The following is a 23819-nucleotide window of genomic DNA, read 5'->3' as shown; positions in this document are numbered from 1 at the left end:
AAATTACATTTATTATAAGATAGTAAATTATATATTTTGTGTGATATATTTATGTAATATACTATAGCTATTATAATATATTAAATTATGATTATATATAAATTATAACTATGGTAACTTTGCATATAAGCAATAATTTTCCTTGATTGTTCTAAGTTTCTCATAATAAGGAGTGGTTCTGAAAAATTTAGTCCATTTTTCAGTTGACCATATCCCCAGAAAAGAAAAATGATCACCAAATGGAAAGTTAAAAATAATAACTAAAAACATGCAGAGGGGAAAATCAATACAGGAAACATTGCAAACTACAAAATATAAATATGGGGGGGATCAAATTGACATTTGATTGAAATTAAAACATACGAAAACATAATTTTCCTGCCTAATTGCATAGATAATTATGGTTTTGGGGTCTGCAGACATGTATTTATAGCCAGAATAATGCTTCCTGTTTTAGCTATTGAGTTGGAATATTCAGTAGATCTTGGATTGTCCTGGCACCCATTGGTAAAGGACTGTCTACCTACAAATGTCGAATGCAGTCGTTATCATCTGCAGCGCATCCTAGTGTCGGATACTTTCAACAAGTGGACGAGAATCACTCTGCCGCTCCCTCCTTACACCAGGTATGGATGTATTCTGTATGCGCTGAACCCAAATGTGATATAATTTAGCATGTCAGCTTTTGTGGTGATATTTTTCTGTGTTTTCCCAAAATCTAGGCCTTTATTTACTTTTAAGTCAAATATTTTATTAAAAATGGGATATGCAACGACATAGTGGCTAGATCACTAAGTTTCTCCAACTTAATTCAAGTATGCCAAAGAGCAAGTCATTTGAAATAGACCCATTGGCTGCAAATAGCTTTAAATGTAGTCTGTTTTTTTTCTGTCTGTCTAGTGTAAATATCACAGTGAGTGGGGTCATATAAATGGGATTTAGTATTAAAATTAGTGTCCATTTTTGAAATTTTATTTTGAAAAATATCTTGAGAATTATCACCTAAAGCATTCTTTTATGTGGAAAAAATTCTAAGTGCTTCATTAATTGTGTCTATAAGAAATAATGGTGGTTTAATAAAGTTGCCTGATAAATGCTGATAAGGAAATTAAATCTAAATTATTCTGTGCATTTGCACTCCTGTTTTGAGGAAAGCAGAGAATTACCCTTGTCTAGTATTAATACTATACCCTGGATAGTTTTATATGACTCACTGTCTTTTGCCATCTAAAATTGATGCTAATCATAGAATAGCTTTAAAATCTTGGTAGAAATTCCTTTTCCCTAGAAGAAAATGGTGATCAGTTGCTGCTGTTAAGAAAAAAGCAAAGCAGCCCCTGTAGAACGTGGCACAGGAGTAATAGTTTGGACTCATGATTGTTCTGTCACCTTCCTTCAAATGAAGAATGAATAAAACTTCCTAGTAAATGGCCATAAAATTCAACCATTTATCTACGGCATAACTTTTCTTGGGGTAATCATAAATGGGATCGTTTCAGTTACTAACAGCCGAGGGCTGCTCAGCAATTGCTGGCTCAGAAGCGAGCGACTATATTAGCTGTCAGCAGAGTTGCCAAGGTTAAATGAGATACGTGAGATTTTGTTGCTCATTAGAGGTATTGCCACACATGAATTATTAAGGTGATCTTAATAAGTAAAATAGAAAAAAACTCCATTAAGGCAGGAATCCTTTAAGTCTTTATGAATTCTGGGAATTATTACCCAGCTACTTGATATCATTTTGCAAATGAGCAGCATTCTAAGATTTACTCCAGTTAGTCGTTATACCCTTGAGTCTTTTACTCAAGAAAAGTAATTATTCCTTATCTGTTCATCTATCTTTTAATTGTCTTTTGCACCTACCAGCAAGAATTTTGACGCTTTTAAATGATATTTGAAAAATTGGATGAGCCTCCATTCCTGTTACTGTATTGAAAATGTACAGTTGGTTTATTATACAACCATCAGAATTTGTGCCATAAAATGGGTCTTAAAGGTGACCTGCCTTACAACCAGGGCCTCTGGGTAATTCAGAAAGAAATGTACATTGACGGGGCCCAAGTCGCCCACTTCTCGCCGTGCTCTGCTATATGCCACAGATCATAAGAACAAAAGGCCCATCTCAGAGCTCTGTACCCCAAACACGATTTTTATTTACACTATGGATGACTAGTCTTATATTCAGTTACATTTTAAATATAGTGTTTACTTGCTTGAAGGTAAACCTACTGCCTCACTCTCTGGAACTGTGTTCAAAATTCAATGTTTATGTTGCCCTGCAGGTCAGAATGGAGGATTTCAGTTTGTAGCTCATTGTATAAACATGACTGCTGACAAGTTAAAGCCATGTGCTAGATAGGGGTTGGGACTGATTGTGACAATGTGCCAGGTTCAGGCTTGTCCACTCATTCATTGGTCATATGAACACAGGCTGGGAGGCCAGCATTGTTGGCAAAAGAACAGTGAACGTCAGATGAGGTTGGTTTCCACAAATTGACATCAAACCATTCACCAAACTGAAATGGCAAGTAGCTATCAGCGGTGATTATTCATTCATTTGGTTATTCATTAAGCAAGTGTTTTGAAGTGTTTAATTGTGTGCTAGCCCCATGTGAGATGCTAAACTGATTCCTTGTGTCCAAAGAACTTGTTTTTCAGTGGTAGAGAAAGTTATTAACCAGAAATCATTGGTAATCGCAGAAGTAAATATAAAATCACAACTATGATAAGTGAAGAGGACAGGTACATGAAACAATGAGATTATATATCATAGGGAGATTTGATTTGGTTGAAGAAGTCCAGGAACACTTCCAAGAGAAAAGGATAATTGAGGTAAGACATGAAGGATGAATAGGAGTTAACTAGGTGAAGAGGAAGCATATGAGTGCTCAGGTAAGGATAACAGATCTATACTGGGAAGAACCAGTCATATTTGAAATACTGAAAGTATATATAGAGAGGAAGATTGAGGTGTGAGAGGTGTCAGAACATGACAAGCACTGTAAGGTATAAATCTTTGGGGATTTATTAAATGAACACTAAAATGCCTATTATAGGGTTTGGGAATAGGGAGACATAACCAGATTTGCATTCAGAAAGGCTTATTCTAACTGAAGAAAAATTTGGAGGGTAGCTGTAAGGCATGTCTTACAGAGGCAAGAAGTGCTGGTAGTTTAGACTTAAGTGCCAACAGCAGAAATGAAAGAAGTAGAGAGATTCAAGAGATATGAAGGCAACAAAATTGACTGATCTGGATAACGAAATGGACTGGGACAGTGAGGGAAAGAACAGTGCTGGAGATGACTCCTTGGTTTCTGAGTTGCACACTGAATGGATGCTTGTAGTTTTTCCTGGAAAGGGACACAAGATAAATCACACTCTGCTCCAGACATTGCGATGTTAAAACCTAAATAAATTGGAGAAGATAGGATCTTAGTCTCCATTCCTTGTCATATACACTGGTGAAGTTATATCTTCTTGGAAGACAAAAAAAAATTAATGAAAAGCATTGTGATGTAATGCAGGGCTCTGGCTTTTCAGTGCTGTGAGCTTTGAAGCAACTCATTTCACTTCTCTAATTTTCAGTTTACCCATCTGAAAAATGGAGAGTCTTTTTTGCCATATAAAAATCAAATGAGTGTGCATGGAAGCACCAGGACATTGTAAATATCTATAAAAGTGTAAATGAGCTAATCACATAATCACACTAGTTAACCATAGTACAGCTTATTATCAGACTTCAACTTCAGTTGAACTAAGACTTTCTAAGTCACAGTTTAACTTAAGAGCGAGCCCATGACGTTGGTAGGGCACTGCCCTGGGAAACTGCAATCTGCTTGGGGAAGATGAGAAAAATACCTAAGGAACAACCTAGAAATACTACAGGCTATATATAATTAAGAGCTTTACTAAGCAGTGGGCTAGACATGCTATAGGTGTTGAGAGACGGGAAGGGGTTTTGAATGCTAGAGTAAGAGAGAGTCTCATGGAAGAAATGGACCCTGGTCTTCATGGACAATAGTAATTAGGTGGGTAAGGGAACGAACATTCTAAATCAGAGGAAGGATGTAAACAAAAGCAGGGACACTTGTACTTGAGCTGGGAGGAGCTCAGGAGATAGTGATTAAGAATGCTTGTATATGGAATTGGTGGGAAGAATGTTATTTGTAGAGGTGGGTTAATTTATATCAAGCATTGCTACAAAGGCAGAGGAGTTTGGACTTATAGGAAAATGAACTATGGTAGCCCAGAATATTCTTCTAAGAAAAAAAATGGGAGAACAGAGAGACTCACGTAAGGTATTGTGATAATAACCCATGCATGAAGTAACGAAGACCAGGGCTGTGGGCTGTACATGAGTAATATGGAGACAATGAGGTGGATATAATGGGATGTTTCAAAGGAATTATTGATAAAACGCAATACTAACTCCTCCCTCCCCATTCCACACATCAAGAGATGGCTGTAAAGTCTAAAACCTGGGAGAACGGTTAGAAAAAGTGAGGAGAGATGTAAAGTTGATTCCAGAAGGGACAATAAGGCAAATTTAATTAAATGATGCTGAATTATATGTAATGGCTAGACATATAAACAGTAACATACATTTGACAGAGTAGATGAAGATATGAGCCCAGGGAAAATAATATACTTAGAGGCATAAGCTTAGAGGTGGAAGGCAGGGCCATAAAATTGAACCAGCTCTCCATTGGAGAGAATTTAAGAATAAAAGATAAGACCCCTAAATTTAAGAACAAAATAAACAGAAATATCTAGCAAAGGAACCAAGAGGATGCAGTTAGGGAAGTAAAAGAAGAATCAGAATAACATGGTATCCAGAAGTCAAGTGAGAAAAGAGTATCAAGCAAGAAGAGGAGGCCATGACAAATGCTACAGTCATAAAGAACAAATTTTCACAATGAATTTATTTGACTTCTTAATAAGAAGGCAATCAGCAGCTTTCAGAGGAACAGTATCAGTAATATACTGGAGACAAACAGCTTGTCTGGCCCCAGAGTTCAGGGGCTTAACTGTGATATTAACATTGTGTCTTTATCACTTGCCTAAGAGATAGGTCCTGAAAGAAATGAGAAGGGAGGAATGCCAGGAGTTCTTGAAAGAGACCAAAAAACCGGATGGGGAGATGCCAAAATCACTTTCATAGCCCCTGATCTGCATCTGCCTCCTTCTCTTTACTAACCCCAAACCTAAAAATAACAAGTAACTCAGCTGGCATGGGTTCTTGAAATGTCACCTGAGAATGGGGTGAGGGAATGGAAGGGCAGGTAACCCAATGCCACCAAGAAAGGGAGCAGGGGGCTACCATTAGTAGGCTCAGGTGTGACTTGGCTATTTTAAGTCACAGTTTGAAGTTGATCCATTCCCTTCTACTAACCCAAATGCCCTAGCTGATACCACCGTTTTTAAAGATTAACTGCAACACTTTGGAAGCCAGGTGCTTTTAGCCAGAATATAGAAGCTACTTAATATTTGCAGGAAGTTTCCAGAAAGGAGATAAACACAAGAAAGGGCAAGAAGTTTGCGCGAGGATTGGCATGATGGGGTGGGGTAAGGGAAGGCTATAGCTCTTTGCAGTCAAACAAATTTGCAAGGAGGAAATGTTCTACCTACTATAACTGCAAACAGAGAAAAGTACTTATTCTAAGAGAACCTAGTAACGAAGCATAGTATTTATGGAGTTCTTCATTGAGAAATATTCTAAAAAGCTTCAAGTTCATTTTTAAGGAGAAATTCTTTAAAACTTCCCATGTACTTGATTTAACTCCATTGTTACTTCCAACTTCACAGAATCTTTTGAAAGACTTCTTACAGGCATTCACATTAGTGAACATCTTGTTAAAATTTTCTACAAAGTCAAGGAAGGATTAGACTGCTCTTACAAATCCAAGTTCTTATGCATCATTTTTATGCTTTGAAAACCACTGCTATTAGCTGACCCAATTTCTGCTGGTCTTTTAAGATTGCAAAAAAGGAATTAGTTTTATTCTAGCATAATAATAATAGTGTCAGTGTCTAGCCATGATACTGTTGCTTTTCACGTAGTGAACATGTTAATATATATTTTAACATTATGTTAAAACAAATTAAATCTACTTTCCATTTCCACTACAATGGAAAATGAAAATATCTCCAGAAATTCTGTATGCCTTCTAAGCTTTATCACTTGTCAACATTGTTGCCAAAGTTTTATCAGAGAATTTGAGATTTTGTTTACTTTGTACATACTGCTACATATGGTTTACTAAGATTTGTTTTCACAACTAAATATAATTCTTTCTCTATTGAAAAGGTATTTTGTAAGTTATGGGAAATTTCCTTTGCAATGTATTTGGAAGATGGGCCCATATGTGTTTGATGCCCTCAGTGGACTTCCTCAGAACACTATTGTTTTATCATTTTAAATTATAAATAATTATCAGCAAAAATAATACACCTCATTTTAACTGGAAAAAAAGAGGCATTCTCTTTTATTTTTAAACTTCAAATCAGAATTTTACTGTGAGTTTGGGGGGACAACAGATTATTTGGGGCTCAATTTTATCTATTTCATTTAACTTTTTAGAATGGAAAATCCAAGCATACAGAATTAGAGTAGTATACTTCAACAATTAAACATTCATGACCCAATCAATAATTGTTAGTTCACTACTAACCTGGTTTCATCTATACCCCCACTCACAGATTATTTTGAACCAAATCCAAGATATCATATCATTTCATCTGTAAAACTTTTGTATGTATCTCTAAAAGAGGACCTGTTAAAAGCATAACTCAATATCAAACCTAACAAATTAACGATAATTTCTTATTATCATCAAATACATACTATTCAAATTTCCCTGTATATCTCACAAAATGGGTTTGCTTCAAATCAGAATACAGATAAATATAATTGGTTCAAATGTCTTTTAAATCTCCTTTAGCTTGTAAATTCCTCTGCCTCCCTTTTGTAAGATGGGAACTAAGATACAAGGAAGTTATATGATTTTCCCCAAGAAAAATCGCTCAGTGACTTGACCAGGACTATTCCAAACCTCTCTATTTTTCGCTATCAAGAAAGAAAGAAAGGCCGTGTGGGGCGGCTCATTTAAATTTTTCTAGTGTTAACTCTGTAATATGCTCTATACCTTAGTTCCAGAGAGTTATTATGAAGGATATTGGTTACCTTATGAGAACTTGATCACCTTTGTTTTGTCATATCCCATAGTCCAGACATTTCTCCTCTCATGCAATTATTCAGCCCTGAGTATATTATAAGAAATTGAGGAGAAAGGATAATCAAATGGCAGTTCACATTCTTCCATGGACAGATTAATGTTAACTAAAAACCCCATAAAGCCCCAGTCTCTTCAGTGTCCTATAAATTCCCAGTGTTAATTATAATCACTGTGGTAGTTGGGTTCAGGTGTCAACTTGGCCAGGTGATGATGTCCCGTTGTTCTGTTGCTGTGGACTTAAAGTATCAGTATGTGAAATTAATCTATGGCTGATTACATTTGCAGTCAACTAAGGGGTGTGCTTTCCACAGCAAGTGGGGTTTAATTTAATTAGCTGGAGGCTTAAAAGAGAGAGGTCAGAAGAGAGCTAGCAGCTCAGCCTACCTCATCTCAGCATTCGCAGCTCAGCCCAGACCTTTGGAGATGCAGAAAGGAATCGCTCTGGGGAAAGCCATTGGAACCCAGAATCCAGGAGAGAAAGACAGCAGACGTCACCAGATGCCTTCACATGTAATAGAGAACCGCAAATGAAAGCTAGCTGCCTTTCTTCTGAAGAACTATAACGTTTTAACTACATAAATCCCCTTAGTAAAAGCCTATCCACCTCTGGTGTGTTGTATTCTGGTATCTTTAGCAAACTAACACAATTGCCAAGAGAAAATTTTCTTACCACAAGATATGTGATACTTAAGTTAAGCAACCCCTCCCTGCTAGCTGTCAGATCTGTTATCTTCTAGCATTTGCCTGTCATCCAGGACAACCAGGATTCTTCTGCCTCTGGCAAAGAAAGCAGATTCGCTTTGTGAATTCCAGTGGTTCTCTCAGCAGCATAACTCCAGCAATAATGTGCTGTCAGGAGATGCTGGTTCTAGATTCAGCTCTAAGGCTAAGTGACTGCTAACCTTCAGTGGGTCCCTCTCTCTGGCTGGCAGTCTCCACATCTGTGGAATGTGTGAATTGTGCAAGACAGTCTCTGAGAGTCACCCCCTCATTTCCACCAGAAAGTGTACTTTCCCTCTTTTGTTCATAGTTAATGTCTTCTTCATGAGAACCTAGCCTAGGGCAGGGTCTTTGTGCATACTAGTCAGATGTCCCTCCACTTTAGAGTGCTTCATTCATAGCCCTGGACCGAAGATTGTGACTCCCTCTAGACTTACTTTTCTCCAGCTCTCTTCTGTTGGTCATTGGCTGTGGCCATCTGCCCATTTGTGCGATATGCTTTTTCTCCAACCCTGGGATCTTTCCAGCCTTTCTTGGCGGACCCTTGTCCTAGGAGCCACAGGCTACTTCAGTTTGCTTAATAGAAGGGCCTGAGACTCAGTTCAAAGATTAAAGACAGGAGCACCAAAAGGAGCATCTTTGTTAGTGGCTATGGACAATACAGACAGGAAATGTAAGAGTACTAAGTAAAAGTTATAGGGAAATATTTTGTCTGATGCATTTTCATTCATAATCACTGCACAATGAACCTTGAATGCACAAATAGTTTGTAATATATCACTGCATATTGCACTAGAAAGATGTGTCCTGAGCAAGGCTGTTAAGCTGTCCACAGCTCTGGAGTATACTCCTGCTTCTAGGAGCAGTCTGCTGTACTGACACCTGGGCTTGGAATGTAAAGGTGTACTGAAGATATGGTCACCGCTGCCTTCGCATATCCACCTTCTCATGTGCCAGTAACAGCAAGGCCAAGCCTGCTCCACGTATTTCTCAGAGGCTGCCTCTGCCGTCTACTCAGGTCCTTTCAGGGCCCCTCAGCACAGGGGCAGACTCACCTGAACTTAGTTCAGCAAACAAATTTGGCCCCAGAAGACTCCCTTTCTATGTACACTTAATAAGGAACTTCCAACTGAATGCGTGATTAGTATTCCTGAGGAAAAGTTGCATTTTAACAATGGCCTCCTGTAACTAATATTTGTCACTTTTACAAAACAGCTTTATTGAGATGTAATTCATATCACATACAATCTATACAAAGTGTACAATTCAGCGTGGTTTTTGTCATTTAAAAAACTTACAAGGGGGTACACATGTGGTTCAGTGGTAGCCTGCTCACCTTCCATGCAGGAGACCCGGGTTCGATTCCTGGACCATGCACCAAAAAAAAAAAAAAAAATACAATGTTGTGCAGTCATCACCATGATCTGTTTTTTTTTTAACACGGACAGGCTCCAGTAATCGAACCCGGGTCTCCGGCATGGCAGGCGAGAACTCTGCCACTGAGTCACAGTTGCCCACCCATCATGACCTAATTTTAGAACATTTTGTCCCTCTACCCATTAGCAGTCATTTCTAATCCCCCACCCCAGCCAGAGGCAGAACTAATCTACTTTTTGTATTTGCCTATTCTGAAAACTTAATATAAACAGAATCATGTAATGTGTTTGTTTTGTGACTGGCTTCTCTCATTTTGCATCAACAGTCATCCATGTTGGATTATTTATCAGAACTTCATTCCTTTTTATTGCTGAACAGTATTCCAGTGTGTGAATATACCACATTTTATTTATTCATTCATCAGTTGGTGGACATTTGGGTTTTTACCTTTGGCCTATTATGAATGATGTTGTATGAATATTAGTGTACAAATTTTTCTATGAAAGTGTGTTTTCATTTCTCTTGGGTATCTACCTAGGAATAGAATTGCTAGGTCCTATGGTAACTCTGTGTTTAACATTTTGAGAAACTGACAACCTGTTTTCTAAAGCAGCTGCACTATTTTACATTCCCCCCAGCAACGTATGAGGATTCCAGTTTATCCACATCCTCACCAACACTGGTTATTGTCTATCTTTTTTATTTTAATCATTCTAGTGGGTGTGAAGTTGTATCATACACATTAGTTCTCATTTCTGTAATGGCTAATGATGTTGGGCATCTTTTCATGTGCTTATTGGTCATTTTATATCCTCTTGAGAATTCTCTATCTTTGTTTAACAGAAATGTAGACTAATAGAGGGAAATTTGTGTCAAATATAAAGGGAGGGTCTTGGCTAGCAATTCAGATTTAAGATACAGTTTGAAATGGGTCAGGCATTGCACTCAAACACTGAAGACTAAATGCCTCAGCTATGAGACTGACTTGCAGAACTCAAGATTAAATACAGTGTATACATACAACAGCAATACCCAAAGCCTTACAGAGCTGAACAACTGTGCATATTTAGGAGTAATGTTAGGGGTAAGATGACTTTGTAGAGATTGAGATAGAGTTTTAAAATTTGTATTTAATGATAATGCAGAGAGTAATAATGAACCAAGAGATCCTCACCTTGTCTCGGTTTTGTTATGAATCAGTCTGTGACTAGGTCACTGGGTCTCAACTTCTTCAGTGATGGAGTGGGAAGGTTGGCCTACATTTTCTAGCCCTAAATATTTTATGTATCTTTTTTAGAGTAAAGGAAATGATAGGGAAGAATGAAAAGGTTTTTTTTTTAAATTACATCTGGTTCCACTCAAAGGGCTTGCTTTCCTGATGATGATTGATAATGACAAAGACTCATAGTTAGACAGCCTCATCCTGCAGAAAGGAGCAGAAACAAAGACTCAGAAATGTCCATCGAAAGCTGTTAGAAGAGAGGAAAGGCACCTAGCAAGAACAATGATGAAAACCATCCTACTGGCAGTATCATTCTTAACTGCTGAGCAGTGGATATTTATTAATTAAGCCACAGTTAGGTGGCACTTACTATGTGCTTTAGGTGGAGAAGAAATAGTCTAAATTCAGGAAAGAAGTGAGGGGAGAGATTTCAAGGTGGTGGAAAAGAGATGCGCTCTGGGGCCATCTTCCCAACCCTACTCCGGACTCCAAGAAGCAGCAGCAGGTGGAGTTGTCATTAGAGGGAAGCTTTGGGATGAATGGTGACACTTGCTGGGGGACTTCGCCAAGGCACTCATGGGCCTTGGTGAACACGAACTAATTAATTTTCACTACACCCTTGTGAGGCAGGTAGTAGTATTCTAGTTTTACAGACTGGGAAATGTCAGCACATAAACATGAAGCAATTTGGCCCCCTTACATAGTGAAGCTGTGACAGAGTCTGGCATAAGGAGTCCCAGCAGTTAACTTCCAGACTTTCATTATTAACTTATATTCCAATTTTCTCCTTAGTGAAAGTTCTTCCTTTTCTTATAAAAATGTTTTATAGCAAAAGTTTCCCTGTATTTTATTTATTCTTGAGCATATAAAATCACATTTGAGAAGGACCTTAGAAATAATCTAATTTAACCCCTTAATTAAATATGTTAAGTTACTCACCATGGATGTAGAATTTACTGGTGCCAGGGTACAGATTAGAACCCTCACTTATCTTTGTTCCTTTTGTCCAACTTCTTTTTTAGTACACTCTACGTATGGTCTCCCACTGTTTCCTTTTCTGTGGAGAATGTCACAGCGTCATACAAACTGAAAATGTCAGAGTTGGGAGTCCCCATAAAGCTGCTAACGCCAGTAATCCATCTCAGTCTTAAATCTCCTATATAATCTCTCTGTTAAGTTTTTGTACAGACTGTAATTATACACAGCCATGATCAGGCACCACCTGCTAAGCAGTTCTTGCCACCTCTTAACCCCTGGGAAATTCTCTTCCTTCTTTAAATCTCTGCTCCCTCCACAGCTGACCACCAATCCTACCTGTCCACCTTAAAAGAAGCACCTTATTTGACTCTTCCTGAGCATTTTTATTGTTATTAATGTAATATTCTTTCAGTAAATTTTATAAAGCACGACCTATAGGTGTCACTGACAATAAAATGACAAGAAGTGTGATATAATAGAGGAAACATAAATAATATATGTTAAATATAATATAATATAGAATATTATATATAAATATGTATTAAAAGGCACTTTTAGTATAGGGTGATAAAACCTTTGATGAAATATGTTTATGATACAAACATATCTTAATGAACAAGGACATTTTACTACTATAAGCACTGAGGATATAAAACAATATGAGATATTCCCTGCCCTTCAGAAACTTAAAATCTAAAAGAATAAAACTATTTTGACTAATGTTCAGACTGTAAGTAACAATGTGCTATGGCAATACGGTGTTCTACAGTGTCATTTCTAAGATGTTGCTGTATATAAATAGGCATAGCTATTAGTAAACTTAGTCATAAAAATGAACTGATCACAGGGCCACGTAGTTACACAACTCCAGGAGCTTCTTCACATGACTTCCTGTGAGAATGGTGGTGGCCCCTGGGTAATAATTTCCTGCACCTGTACACACCTGCAAAGCCCTGGGCGAACTGTGCACTGCGCAATGTAAAACAAAAAGGGAGTAACTCCAAACCCTTGTAACTCACTGAGACAGACATTTAACAAATAAGTATGCAAATAAACTTACAGTTGCAATTGCAATAAATACTGTAAAGAAAAAGAAGAGGTTTTGCTGTGACAGAGAAAAACATGAAAAATCATTTAAAAAAGGGTCAGGGGGCGGGCCGCGGTGGCTCAGCGGGCAAAGTGCTTGCCTGCTATGCCGGAGGACCTCGGTTCGATTCCCGGCCCCAGCCCATGTAACGAAAACGGAGAAACAAAACACAATAAAACAAGAAAATGTTTAAAAGATGTTTCCCTTTCTTCCTCTCTTCCTTCCTTCTATCCTTCCTTCCTTCTCTCTGTCTTTCCTTTAAAAAAAAAAAAAAAAAAAAAAAAAAAAAAAAAAAAAAAAAAAGGGTCAGGGAGTGGGTGCACTGGTGGTTGAGTGGTAGAATGCTCGCCTTCCTTGTAAGAGACCTGGGTTCCATTCCCGGACCATGCATCCCCCCCAACAAATGTTTTAAGGATCAGGGAGAAGATATCTCTGTGAGGACCAGACATTCTAGCTGAGACCTGAGGACACATAGTGGTTAAGGAGGCACAAAGAGGCAGGACATGCAGGCAGAAGAGGGGGAAATTTGATGTGCTTTGGAAACTGAGAGAAGGAACAGTGCCTTGGGGCCGGGGGAGTGCCTGGATGAGGGAGGAGAGGAGAGCGCCCAGCTCCCTGCAGAGCCTCATGGGCCATGTGGAGGGTTGGGGTTCACGTGCCATAGGAAGTATAGATTGGTATTTAAAAAGAATTACTCTAGGTGGAATATGTGAGAGCTGGGGAGCAAGAAGTGTTGTGGAGGAAACAGTTAATGATAGAAGTTCAGTAAACAGTTCTTAAATTGAACTGTTTATTCTCATAGTGAAAAATTTAGCTCTCTTCATAACTCATCAATTTTTCCCTGTTTCCTAAACTTTATAAATATTTTCATTTAAAAAATATAAAATCTTTGCTGTTGTTTTTTTTTTGTCCTGTCTAGAAGAGATATTCCTTAGTCAAATGACTTATGGTCTCTTAATGACAAATATATATTAATCAGTAAACACACAACTTGCTTTGGCTAATTATTTCCTCACAAGCCTTTTAATGTTCAACTTACAAGAGCCTCAAGGCGTTGTTTGAGTTTTACTGCCATCTAGTGCCTCTGAAAGCATGTTTATTAGTCTTTCTGAAAAAGATACTCTGCAACTGTGCAATTTATAGTGTATGTACATTAAAAATGCCTATATATATCAAACATAGTTCTCTTCCTAGGATGGAAAACCTACCTTTTGGTTTTATTCATACTGCTTTTAAATCAATAGAAAGTAAATCTGGATTTGTTTATTACCCTCTCTTTTTTTTCTGTCCAATTATGTAGTTTCATTGATCCCAGTTATCTAGGGTTTCATTGACACTTGTACTGTCTCTTATAGCCTTCATTGGCAGAATTATTCCGAAAACTGTGTTAGATGGAGCAGTCCGCTCCCTATACAAAGGTGTCTGGCCTTGGGCAGCAGGTAGGGGCTGAAATCCACCCAGTGTCCTGCTTCCCACGTCAAAGCAGAAGGATTGCATCTGCTCAAGAACGACTCCTTTCCCTCACTTGCACTTGCTAGTTAGCAGCAGTCCTGGAATCTCCTTGCAGTGGTTCCTACACAAAATTCCAGACTCACTGTTCTGTTAGGGCTTCTGGTTTTAATCCTAGTTTCAGGTTCTGTTTTGGTCTGTATAAAACTTAGAAAAATCACTAGGCCAGAATGTATTATCAAGCTATTGCAGTTCGGTTTGGCTTGGTTTTGTGAACCAAAATTTGCTTAGAATATTGCAGTAATGAAATCCACCTTTCCAGAACGTGAGCGGGAGTGTGTGTGCATTTGCAAGTGTTGCATGTCTCTCTGCACATGTTCACGCATACCAGAACATATTCTCTTTTCCACTGTGTCCTTCATTATAATTCTCTTCTCCTTCAAAGGTCCCAAGCCACTCGTTTCCGTTGGCATCAACCAGCTCCTTTTGACAAGCAGCAGACATGGGCAATAGATAATGTCTATATTGGGGATGGCTGCATAGATATGTGCAGTGGCCATGGGAGGTGCATCCAAGGAAACTGCATGTAAGTGGTTTTTTCCTTCCTTCTGTGGAAAGTTCCTTGCTCACATTCCAGCCAAGAGACTTTTCTGAAACTGGTTTTGAATCACTCCCAAGCTACTTTATGTTATATATTTGTTCCTAAAATATAATACTGAGTTCACTGTAGGATTGATGGATATTGTATCTTCTTTCCTGCTAAGAGTAACAATAGCTATCTTGTCAAGAGAAGGTGAATTGTAATTGACTATATTTTATTTCCTTCTGTGTTTCCATGATCCACTTGAGGCTTGAAAAAAACATTAGAAGAGGTTCAGGAGTTCAGTGTGTTCTGACTGAAAATAATACATTATAAGAATCTTCTCACTTAGGTCTGAATATGTATAGTGAGCTGCATTACTCCTTTAATATTCCAGTGTTGTTGCATTAGAAAGTCTATAAATGCCTGGTCAATTAACCAGCTGTATGCGATGGAGAGGCTTCGTGTACAACTTTTAGAGAGCCTCAGCATCTTTAAGAGGATCTAAATAAGGTGTATGTGTGAATATGTGTGTGCTGTCACATTTATAGATCTCTGTGCTTTATTTTCAAAGATATTTGATGGGGTAGTAAATGAAGATGCTGATGGAGAACTTGTAGTCCCTTAGTCACTAAGCTCCACACACCTGGGAAGTCCCTCCTTTGATGAATGAATCTAGCCAATATCCAGAATGACCCCTGAGCTTCCCTGTCCTATATTCATATTCCCCTCCACACTGAAGTCAGTCCTTTGGATCGGTGTTATTTAAAGTATCTTCTGCTATTTGGTCTCGTGGGTTCCTAATTGCCCCAAAGCCTTGGTTAAAAAGAACAGTTGCGTAAATGATTAGGTCCTACAAGTTGAGTTTGGCAGCTGCAATTGTTTATCAACCATCCAAAGCTGAGCCTTTTAGAGGCACAGCCTTAGTAACTTCTTCGAAGGTGCTTCTTTCTCTCCACCTGTGAGCCCAAGTCACTCCTTATTAGGTTGTTAATTTACAACTTATTTCTAGTCTAAAGCACTGTTAAGGAGAGCAGGTGGATTCTGGCAGTCTCTGTGAAGATAAGTAGCCTTTCATCATCCTGGACTAGGAAGAGAGTCAGCTTCACTTATTTGAGAACACACTTGTGGGGGGTGTTTGATGTTGACTTTTCCTTTTTCTTTCTCCACACCCAGCTGTGATGAGCAGTGGGGTGGCCTGTACTGCGATGAGCCTGAGACCTCCCTTCCAACCCAACTCAAAGACAACTTCAATCGAGCTCCATCCAGCCAGAACTGGCTGACTATGAATGGAGGGAAATTGAGTACCGTGTGTGGGGCTGTGGCTTCAGGAATGGCGCTTCATTTCAGCGGGGTGAGCTAGTGGCTGCTGGTTTTTCATTTCACTGTCCTCTAAATTCCCTCCAATAGTTGAGTATCTTCAGAAGCTTAATTGACAAGCCAAAGTGTAGTTAGTCACCCTAAATACACAACTCTGATCTGAACTTGCAACTTTATACGAATCAGAAATAAATATAGATTTCCAGTATTTTCCTATCACAAATCAGTTGGAGCAACTTAATTATGCAAGGTACTATCAGCACAAGGAATATGTAATAAGTACATATAAAAAAAAAGACAAATGGATTTCCATCCTGTGAGATAGTGTTTGAACAATGCTCCATTTGGATTACGCTCTAATTGAAAACTCCTGAGCTTGCAACAGATTTGGAATTTAAAGAGCCAGAAATCTGGAAAGTGAGCTTCTGTTGTGTCTGAATTTTATTATCAATTAATCTTTTCTATGAATTATGAAGAAAAGATAATATCAGTAATAGACACTTGTACGTGTAACAAATTTTTTCGTGAATGACAGCAATGATGTTGGAAATTTGCCTTAAGAAATTTTAAACCATTCTAATTTTTGCAGCAAGGTTAGAACGAAATAGTATTTTGTTTAAGAATACCATTTCTCAATACAATAATTAGATGCTCGTCATAGATAAATTAGTTTAAAAGATAATAAATTCATTGTCAGCTATTTTTTTCTCTACATCCCCTAACATAGAGCTTTTATTGGGGCCAGTAAAGTATATTATTTATGTTCAATATTTTATCTCAAAAGTAACAAGAGTGTATAACAGTGTACAGGATTTTTATAATCATCAGCACTAACAATGCAATATTCACAACTCTCATCCCAGCTTAGTTGGAACTCTTAACTGATTTATTAAAATCCTACAGCCTAGTTTTCCTCATATGTTCAACTAAGAAATATCTACCTATCTATAATGAATTAATATATATGGCATTAAAATCTGTTATAAAAGTTTAAGTAAAAAGTATTGTAATTATTATCTAATTATATAATATAATCGTATGACATTTTCAGACATAGTCATTTTTAAGATTCATTTTAAAATGGTGATCTCAGCCTTCTATTCCATTAATAGCTGATGCCTTTTTTAAAAAATCTAATAAATGTTCAAGAGTCACTGGAAATAGTTGATAAAAACAGAACAGTTGCTCTAATTTCAGCTCTCATCTTGCTTATGAAAACTAAAAGAAAATCTTAGAATAACTTGCCCTCTGATAGTAAAGTCTTTAAAATTGATATTTCACAGTTCAAGAACATTTGCTGGCACCATGCTAGGTGCTAGTATAGAAAGAGAGATGATAAGAAAATTAGTGCCACAATACCTTGTGACATATATTACAAAATAAATAAATAGTGGATAGAAGCCAGAGGAAACTTATAATTTGAACATTGTTTCCTTTTCCTGACTTTTTTGCATCTCTGCTTCTTTTCCTTAGGGTTGCAGTCGACTGTTAGTCACAGTGGATCTAAACCTCACGAATGCTGAGTTTATCCAGTTTTACTTCATGTATGGATGTCTGATTACACCTAACAACCGTAACCAAGGTGTTCTCTTGGAGTATTCTGTCAATGGAGGGATTACCTGGATCCTGCTAATGGAAATTTTCTATGACCAGTACAGTAAACCTGGGTTAGTATTTGATTTTATCCTAAAAACTAGTATGTTCAACAGTGACAGAGGGTAAGACCTGCTAGCAATCATTGCAGGAGCCACAGTTACTCTTACTCATTGGTGGCATCTCTGGATCTAATAGTAAGATAAGATTTCTGACCTGAATGAATAGCTGTTTTGGGTTTTTATTTTAAGAACTTATTTTTGAATCTCAGAGTAAGATACAATATGCTCTCATAATGATGATAGTGAATAGATGCAGTGCAAAAAATATATAAATTTATGATTATAAGTTAATTTATTTCAACATTTTAGTCAATAAACTATCAATGTAATCAACTGGAAAAGTCAAACAGGCTGTTGAAAAAGGAAAAGGGTATATTTTCTAAAGGAGGAGGAAAAGGAAGGGGAAGAGAGGATAAAAAAGAGAAGAGAAAGGAGGAGGGAGAAGGCTGGAGAGGAGAAAGGAGAGAAGAGGAAGGGAAGGGAAGGACGGCATTTTAGTTTCCCAGGACTACCATTACAAAGTTCCACAACTGGGTGCCTTAAAACAACAAAAATTTATTGTCTCATGGTTCTGGAGGCTACAAGTCCAAAATCAAGGTTTGGGTGGGGCCATGCTTCCTTCAAAGTCCAGAGTCTGTAGAGAAGATTCTATTCCATGTCTTTCTGTTTCAGGCAGTTTTGGCAATCCTTGGTATTCCTTGGCTTATGACAGCATAACTCCATTTCTGCCTCTGTCACATAGCCATTTTCTCTCTGCAGAATTTCTTCTCCTTGTAGGATACTAGTCATAATAGATTAGAGCCCTCTCTAATCTCTGGCCTCATCTTAACTAATAGCATCTTCGGATATCCTGTTTCCAAATAGGATCACATTCACAAGACTAGGAGTTAGGATGTGACTATTTCTTTTTGAAAGGCACAATTCAATCCATAATAAAAAGGAAGGGAAGGGAAGGAAAATACAGCTCAATCAAGTAACATGCGTAGCACACCTTAATGCATGTCAAGCCAGGTATAAGCTAGAAAACAGGTAAAATAAAAACAATTAAAATAATCGTGTATATGATTATTTAAATTCATTATATTAGTTAATAGGTTTAACTATGCATGACAGAAAACTCAAGATAATTTAAATCAATTTATTTCTCTCTTATGTAAATTAGATCCAGAAGAAAGTAGCACAAGGCTGCTATAGTGATTCCACAGATACAAGAGATCCAGTTTCCTTCTTATCTTGTGGTTCTGCCACTCTCAATCATAGCTTCTACTCCATGGTCCAAAGCAGCTAGTGTAATTCCTCCACAGTCCAGCCATAAGGAAGGAGAGTGGGGCAGGAAGGGTGCACATTCTTCGATTCACATTCTGTTCACCAGAACTTAGTCACATGGCAACACCAGATGCAAGGGAAGCTGGAAAGCATCATCTTTATTCTGGGTAACTCTTAGCCTCTACTGAAAATATGGGCTGCTATTATTAAGGATGAAGGGGAGAATGGCAATTTAGGAAATATCAGCAATCTCTGCTACAAGCAAAATCCTGCACTTACAATAAAATTGGGCACCTATAAAGAAATCCAACAAGAAACTAAGGGGTATACAGTGTAATAGTGCAGAAGTGTGCTCCTCTATTAGTATGGGATAATGGAGAAAATAAGTAAACCATTTTCCTGGTCTCTGTGGAGGAATTTATAAAGACTCTCAAGTGTAAATCCTAACACTTAAAGAAGAATGTTTCTGTAAAAGCATGGCTGTCAGATCTACTTTAGTTCTGTGAAGAAGAAAACAAATTGACGAATGGAGAAACAATGGTCATCATTTATTTAGACTTTCAAGAAACCTTAGATAAATTTACACTCAAAAGCTTTTAAAATGTGGTCAAGGTTTTATGAGAGAAAGGAAACTAATTTAGGAACAGGAAAGAAAAAAAATAGAGATAAAAATTCTTTGCTCTGGGTGAAGAAGCATAAACTATGTGTCCTTCCAGGAATTGATAGATTTCTGGTACTATTTAATGCATTTTAAAATGTTAACCAAACTTGCCAAACCAATGGAGATAAATTATAGAAAGAGCTCACATGATGAGCATACAAAAAAGTGGAGGCAGATGAGCTTCAAAATTGAGAAACATGAGAGAAGGAACTTTTGAAAAGATTATTTGCCTAAAGAGTAATGGTCCCTAAGCTTCCATACTTCCTAGAATTCTCAGCCTACACTTTCCTTCCCCAAAACAAGTCACTGATACTCTCTTGGCCCAGAGGACACCCAAATGATGTGGATAGTCAAGAAAAGTATTCAAAATCCAAGTGTTGCACATCGAACTAAAGGCATCCTAGCTTTGGCTGGTTCTTGGTTGGTCCCCATCTAGAATACCGCCTGCTCTTCTGGTCACTGTATCTCAAAGAAGACATAAAAGAGAAAAGGAGGAGGAAAAATAAAATAAACAGAGACACTGCATAAACAAAACTAAAATAATGAAACTTCTTCAAAACAACAAAGACTAAAGGGACTCTCATTGATGCCCCAGCTTAAGGATCCTTCACAAATGAACTTGGACAGACTGGCTCCGTCCTGTAGCTACAGGGCAGACCCTGAAATTAAAAGGAGGTTAGATTAGCATAAAAAGATGGTACTTTATGCAAAAGGTAATCTCTCTAAAAAAATTATCTTCCCTAATAGACCTTACAAGTTGTGAATGTAAGCTCAAAAAGCGTTTGATACATTCCTGGGTTTGAACTGCATAATTATGATTAAGGAGCATTTTAGATCTTATTTCTAGCTGGTTAAAGCTGATGTTAGAGAACGGAGCCCTGTTTTTCCAAGTCTGTCCTTGGTGACTGAGTCAGAGACAGTATATTGGGCTTATTAGCTCATGGTTCTCACTCAGCATTTCTTAGTAAGTTTCCATTAGGACATATAGAACAAAGTCAAATGTGCTATGGGCAGCTGATTAATTAATTACACACAGCCTGTTGTCCTCAGGTGGAAGGCTCAAGTGTCCTGCAGTCCCAAATCCAGAGTGCAAGCAAATTGTTGGCACCCATGAGAGTAGAGTGAAAAGAACTGAACTTTAGAATGGGGGAAGGAAACAGATGAAATTAACCCTTAGAAGGCAGAAAAAAAATCAGTCTGGGCTTCTGGCTTCCGAAGTATGTATGCTCAAGCCCTGTAGGTCTAGTATACAAATCCAGAGGGACTCTCGGTATACAGAGAATCCGGAAGTCCCTCTGAGATCTGCCCAAGGACAGGTAAAGTAGAAAGGTAGTTCAATGATGCTTGAATTTTCTCACGTACTATTTCTCCTATTCAGTGACTTGTGAGGTTTCATAAAATCAAGCCAGTTTATCATGTTTTGTTTTTTTAATTATTTTGGCAAATGTTCTCCCCTCAGCCACCAAATTATCTTATTTCTGGTTGTTTTCTGATGTGACAAACGTTTTTCCTCCACCCTTGTCATCATTCTCTTACAGATTTGTGAATATCCTTCTCCCTCCGGATGCTAAAGAGGTCGCTACCCGCTTCCGGTGGTGGCAGCCAAGGCACGACGGCCTGGATCAGAACGACTGGGCCATCGACAATGTCCTCATCTCAGGCTCAGCCGACCAGAGGACGGTCATGCTGGACACGTTCAGCAGTGCCCCGGTACCCCAGCACGAGCGCGCCCCCGCTGACGCCGGCCCCGTTGGGAGGATCGCGTTCGACATGTTTATGGAGGACAAAACTGCAGGTGGATTTTATTAGTGTTGACATAAAACCCAGTGGAAATGCAGAGGTTTAGGCGACTTTTCATAAGCGTAAAATGTGGAACCTTTGCAGATGTTTGAATGGTATATAAGTCATGACAAGGTTTATTTGTGACATCTTTTTATTTCCTCGCAGCCTTCCTGATTTACATGGTAACTAAATCTTTTCTTCCATTCAAACCAGCGAGTGTGTTTTAATAAATAAGATTCTCTAATTTCATTGAAAGGATAATTTTCTTTTCTTAAGGGGAACAGGACAATTTTCTTTTCTTTCCTTTTTTTTTCTGCTTGGGAAAGCACCGGGAATCAAACCCAGGTCTCTGGTATGGCAGGTGAGAGCTCTGCCACTGAGCCATGTGGCGCACCCGACAGCTGTCTTTTAGTAGAGGAAAAGTAGTCATATCTGTGTGTTCTGTTTTCTACCTTGGGTGGAAAGCTAGTATTTCTCAGTCATTTGTTTTAATATCTAAAGCTAAATGTTTTGTTTTACTACATCAGGCACATTTGTGATGGCATCATGTGTTTCAGAGAATGTTCACAGGCTGGCTTCCTACTTTTCATTCTTTTTTTGGGGGGTAGGGGGGCGTGGGGAGGCGTGCATGGCCCAGGAATTGAACCCAAGTCTCCTGCATGACAGGTGGACATCGTACCACTGAACCACTTGTGTATCCTGCTCTTTGCTCCTTTTATTTATTTATTTATTTATTTTTGCATGGGCAGGCACCGGGAATCGAATCCAGTCTCTGGCATAGCAGGCAAGAACTCTGCCACTGAGCCACCCTCTTCACCCTACCCTCCTCACTCTGTTTTTTTAATGTATATTTATGTCGAGAAATATCCACACATGTGCAGTCCAACCATATTATATAATATATAATCAGTGGCTCACGATATCATCACATAGCTGTGTATTCTTCACCATGATCATTTTTAGAACATTTGCATCTCTCCAGTAAAAGAAATAAAAATAATAGGACTCGTACATCCCATAACCCTTACACCCCCCCCATTGACCTACAGTATTTCAATCTACCCAATTTTTACCCCTTATCTCCTCCTATTATTTATTTATTTATTTAACCTTTTTTTACTCATCTGACCATAACCTGGATAAAAGGAGCATCAGACACAAGATTTTCACAATCACACAGTCACACTGAAAAGCTAAACAGTTACACATTCATCTTCAAGAATCAAAGCTACTGGAACACAGTTCAACAGTTTCAAGCACTTCCCTCCAGTTTCTCCAATACACCATAAACTAAAAAGAGATTTCTATATAATGCATAAGAATAGCCTCCAGGATAACCTCCCAACTCTGTTTGAAATCTCTCAGCCACTGAGAGTTTATTTTGTCTCATTTTCCTCTACCCCTTTTGGTCAAGAAGGCTTTCTCAATCCCATGATGCTGGGTCCTGGCTCATCCCCAGGCTGCTCTTCATTCTTGGTAGGAGTAGTTCAGTGATGCTGCTGAGCTACTGTCTCTTTGTGCCGTTCTTATATTTACTAACTTTTCTGTTCATTTCATGATACTATTTTTGTTGCCTTTTAAGTGATGTCTTACGTTAAGTACTGCTTTATTATGCCACATCTTTAGTTCTACTACACAAAATTTGATGTCTTCACATTAAGTAGTGATAATTATAAATCTCATATGAACACTGAACACATTATCTGAACAATAAAAAGAGATATAATATTACACCACTCTAGAGTCATCAGAGAGCGGGGACTGTGAGTCTCATACAACTCAGCCCTACTATCTTGCCCAAAAAACACCATCTGGATTCATTTTATAATAACAAGAGTGATAAGAATTTTTCAGGGGAATGACACATTTGCTGTAAGAAAATTATAAATTTGGGGAGTCTTAATACTTTAAAATATTCAATTATTTGTGTTTATGTGTTTATTGTAAAAGTAACTCATGTTCAAAGTGTGAATTTGAGAAAATACAGAAAATCCTGAGGATAAGAATAATCATTGTCAATATTTTGGTATATTTCTTAGCACCTTTTTTTTCTGCCTTTATATAAACATGTTTTAAACAGAATTAAAATCTTATGTCATATATGTATTTTTTCATTTTTTTCTTCTTTGTCATATTTTTATAGCCTGCTTTTATCATGCAGAATTACATCCTGATATTTCCCCATGGCCCTAAGTATCATTTTTAAAAATAATTTTAATAGCTATATAATATTCCATCATAATTTATTTTAATTTCCATATTGTTGAATATTTAGGTTGATTAATTTCATTAATTTAATCCACCCTTAGTATATCACATGACACAATAAACTACTAATGTTTACTAAATGAAAACCCTTGTATATAGAAGAAGCTTAAAATGTCCCTCCTCACTAACAAGTAGTCTTACTCCTTAAAAAAACCATTGGGATTTGCTCAAGTAGATCTGATTCAGATCTACTTGAATTATTGATTTCAGATCTTACTA

At 37.8% G+C, this 23819-nt stretch overlaps 1 protein-coding gene across 11 annotated transcripts in view; it reads left to right on the top strand.

Annotated features, from left to right (window-relative positions):
* The window catches only part of RELN (reelin), a 530878-nt gene that overhangs the window by 461307 nt on the left and 45752 nt on the right, over window positions 1–23819 (top strand). For all 11 annotated transcript variants that reach the window (XM_077158967.1, XM_077158900.1, XM_077159048.1 and 8 more), the window contains 5 exons: window positions 458–626; window positions 14514–14654; window positions 15825–16002; window positions 17442–17635; window positions 21089–21345. In XM_077158967.1, coding sequence (XP_077015082.1) covers window positions 458–626; window positions 14514–14654; window positions 15825–16002; window positions 17442–17635; window positions 21089–21345 — 939 coding nt within the window. The remainder of the gene's footprint in view (window positions 1–457; window positions 627–14513; window positions 14655–15824; window positions 16003–17441; window positions 17636–21088; window positions 21346–23819) is intronic.

Source organism: Tamandua tetradactyla, chromosome 1 (genome assembly GCF_023851605.1).
Source record: "Tamandua tetradactyla isolate mTamTet1 chromosome 1, mTamTet1.pri, whole genome shotgun sequence".
Classification (NCBI taxonomy): Eukaryota; Metazoa; Chordata; class Mammalia; order Pilosa; family Myrmecophagidae; genus Tamandua; species Tamandua tetradactyla.
This window is presented reverse-complemented; position numbering and strand designations above follow the sequence as displayed.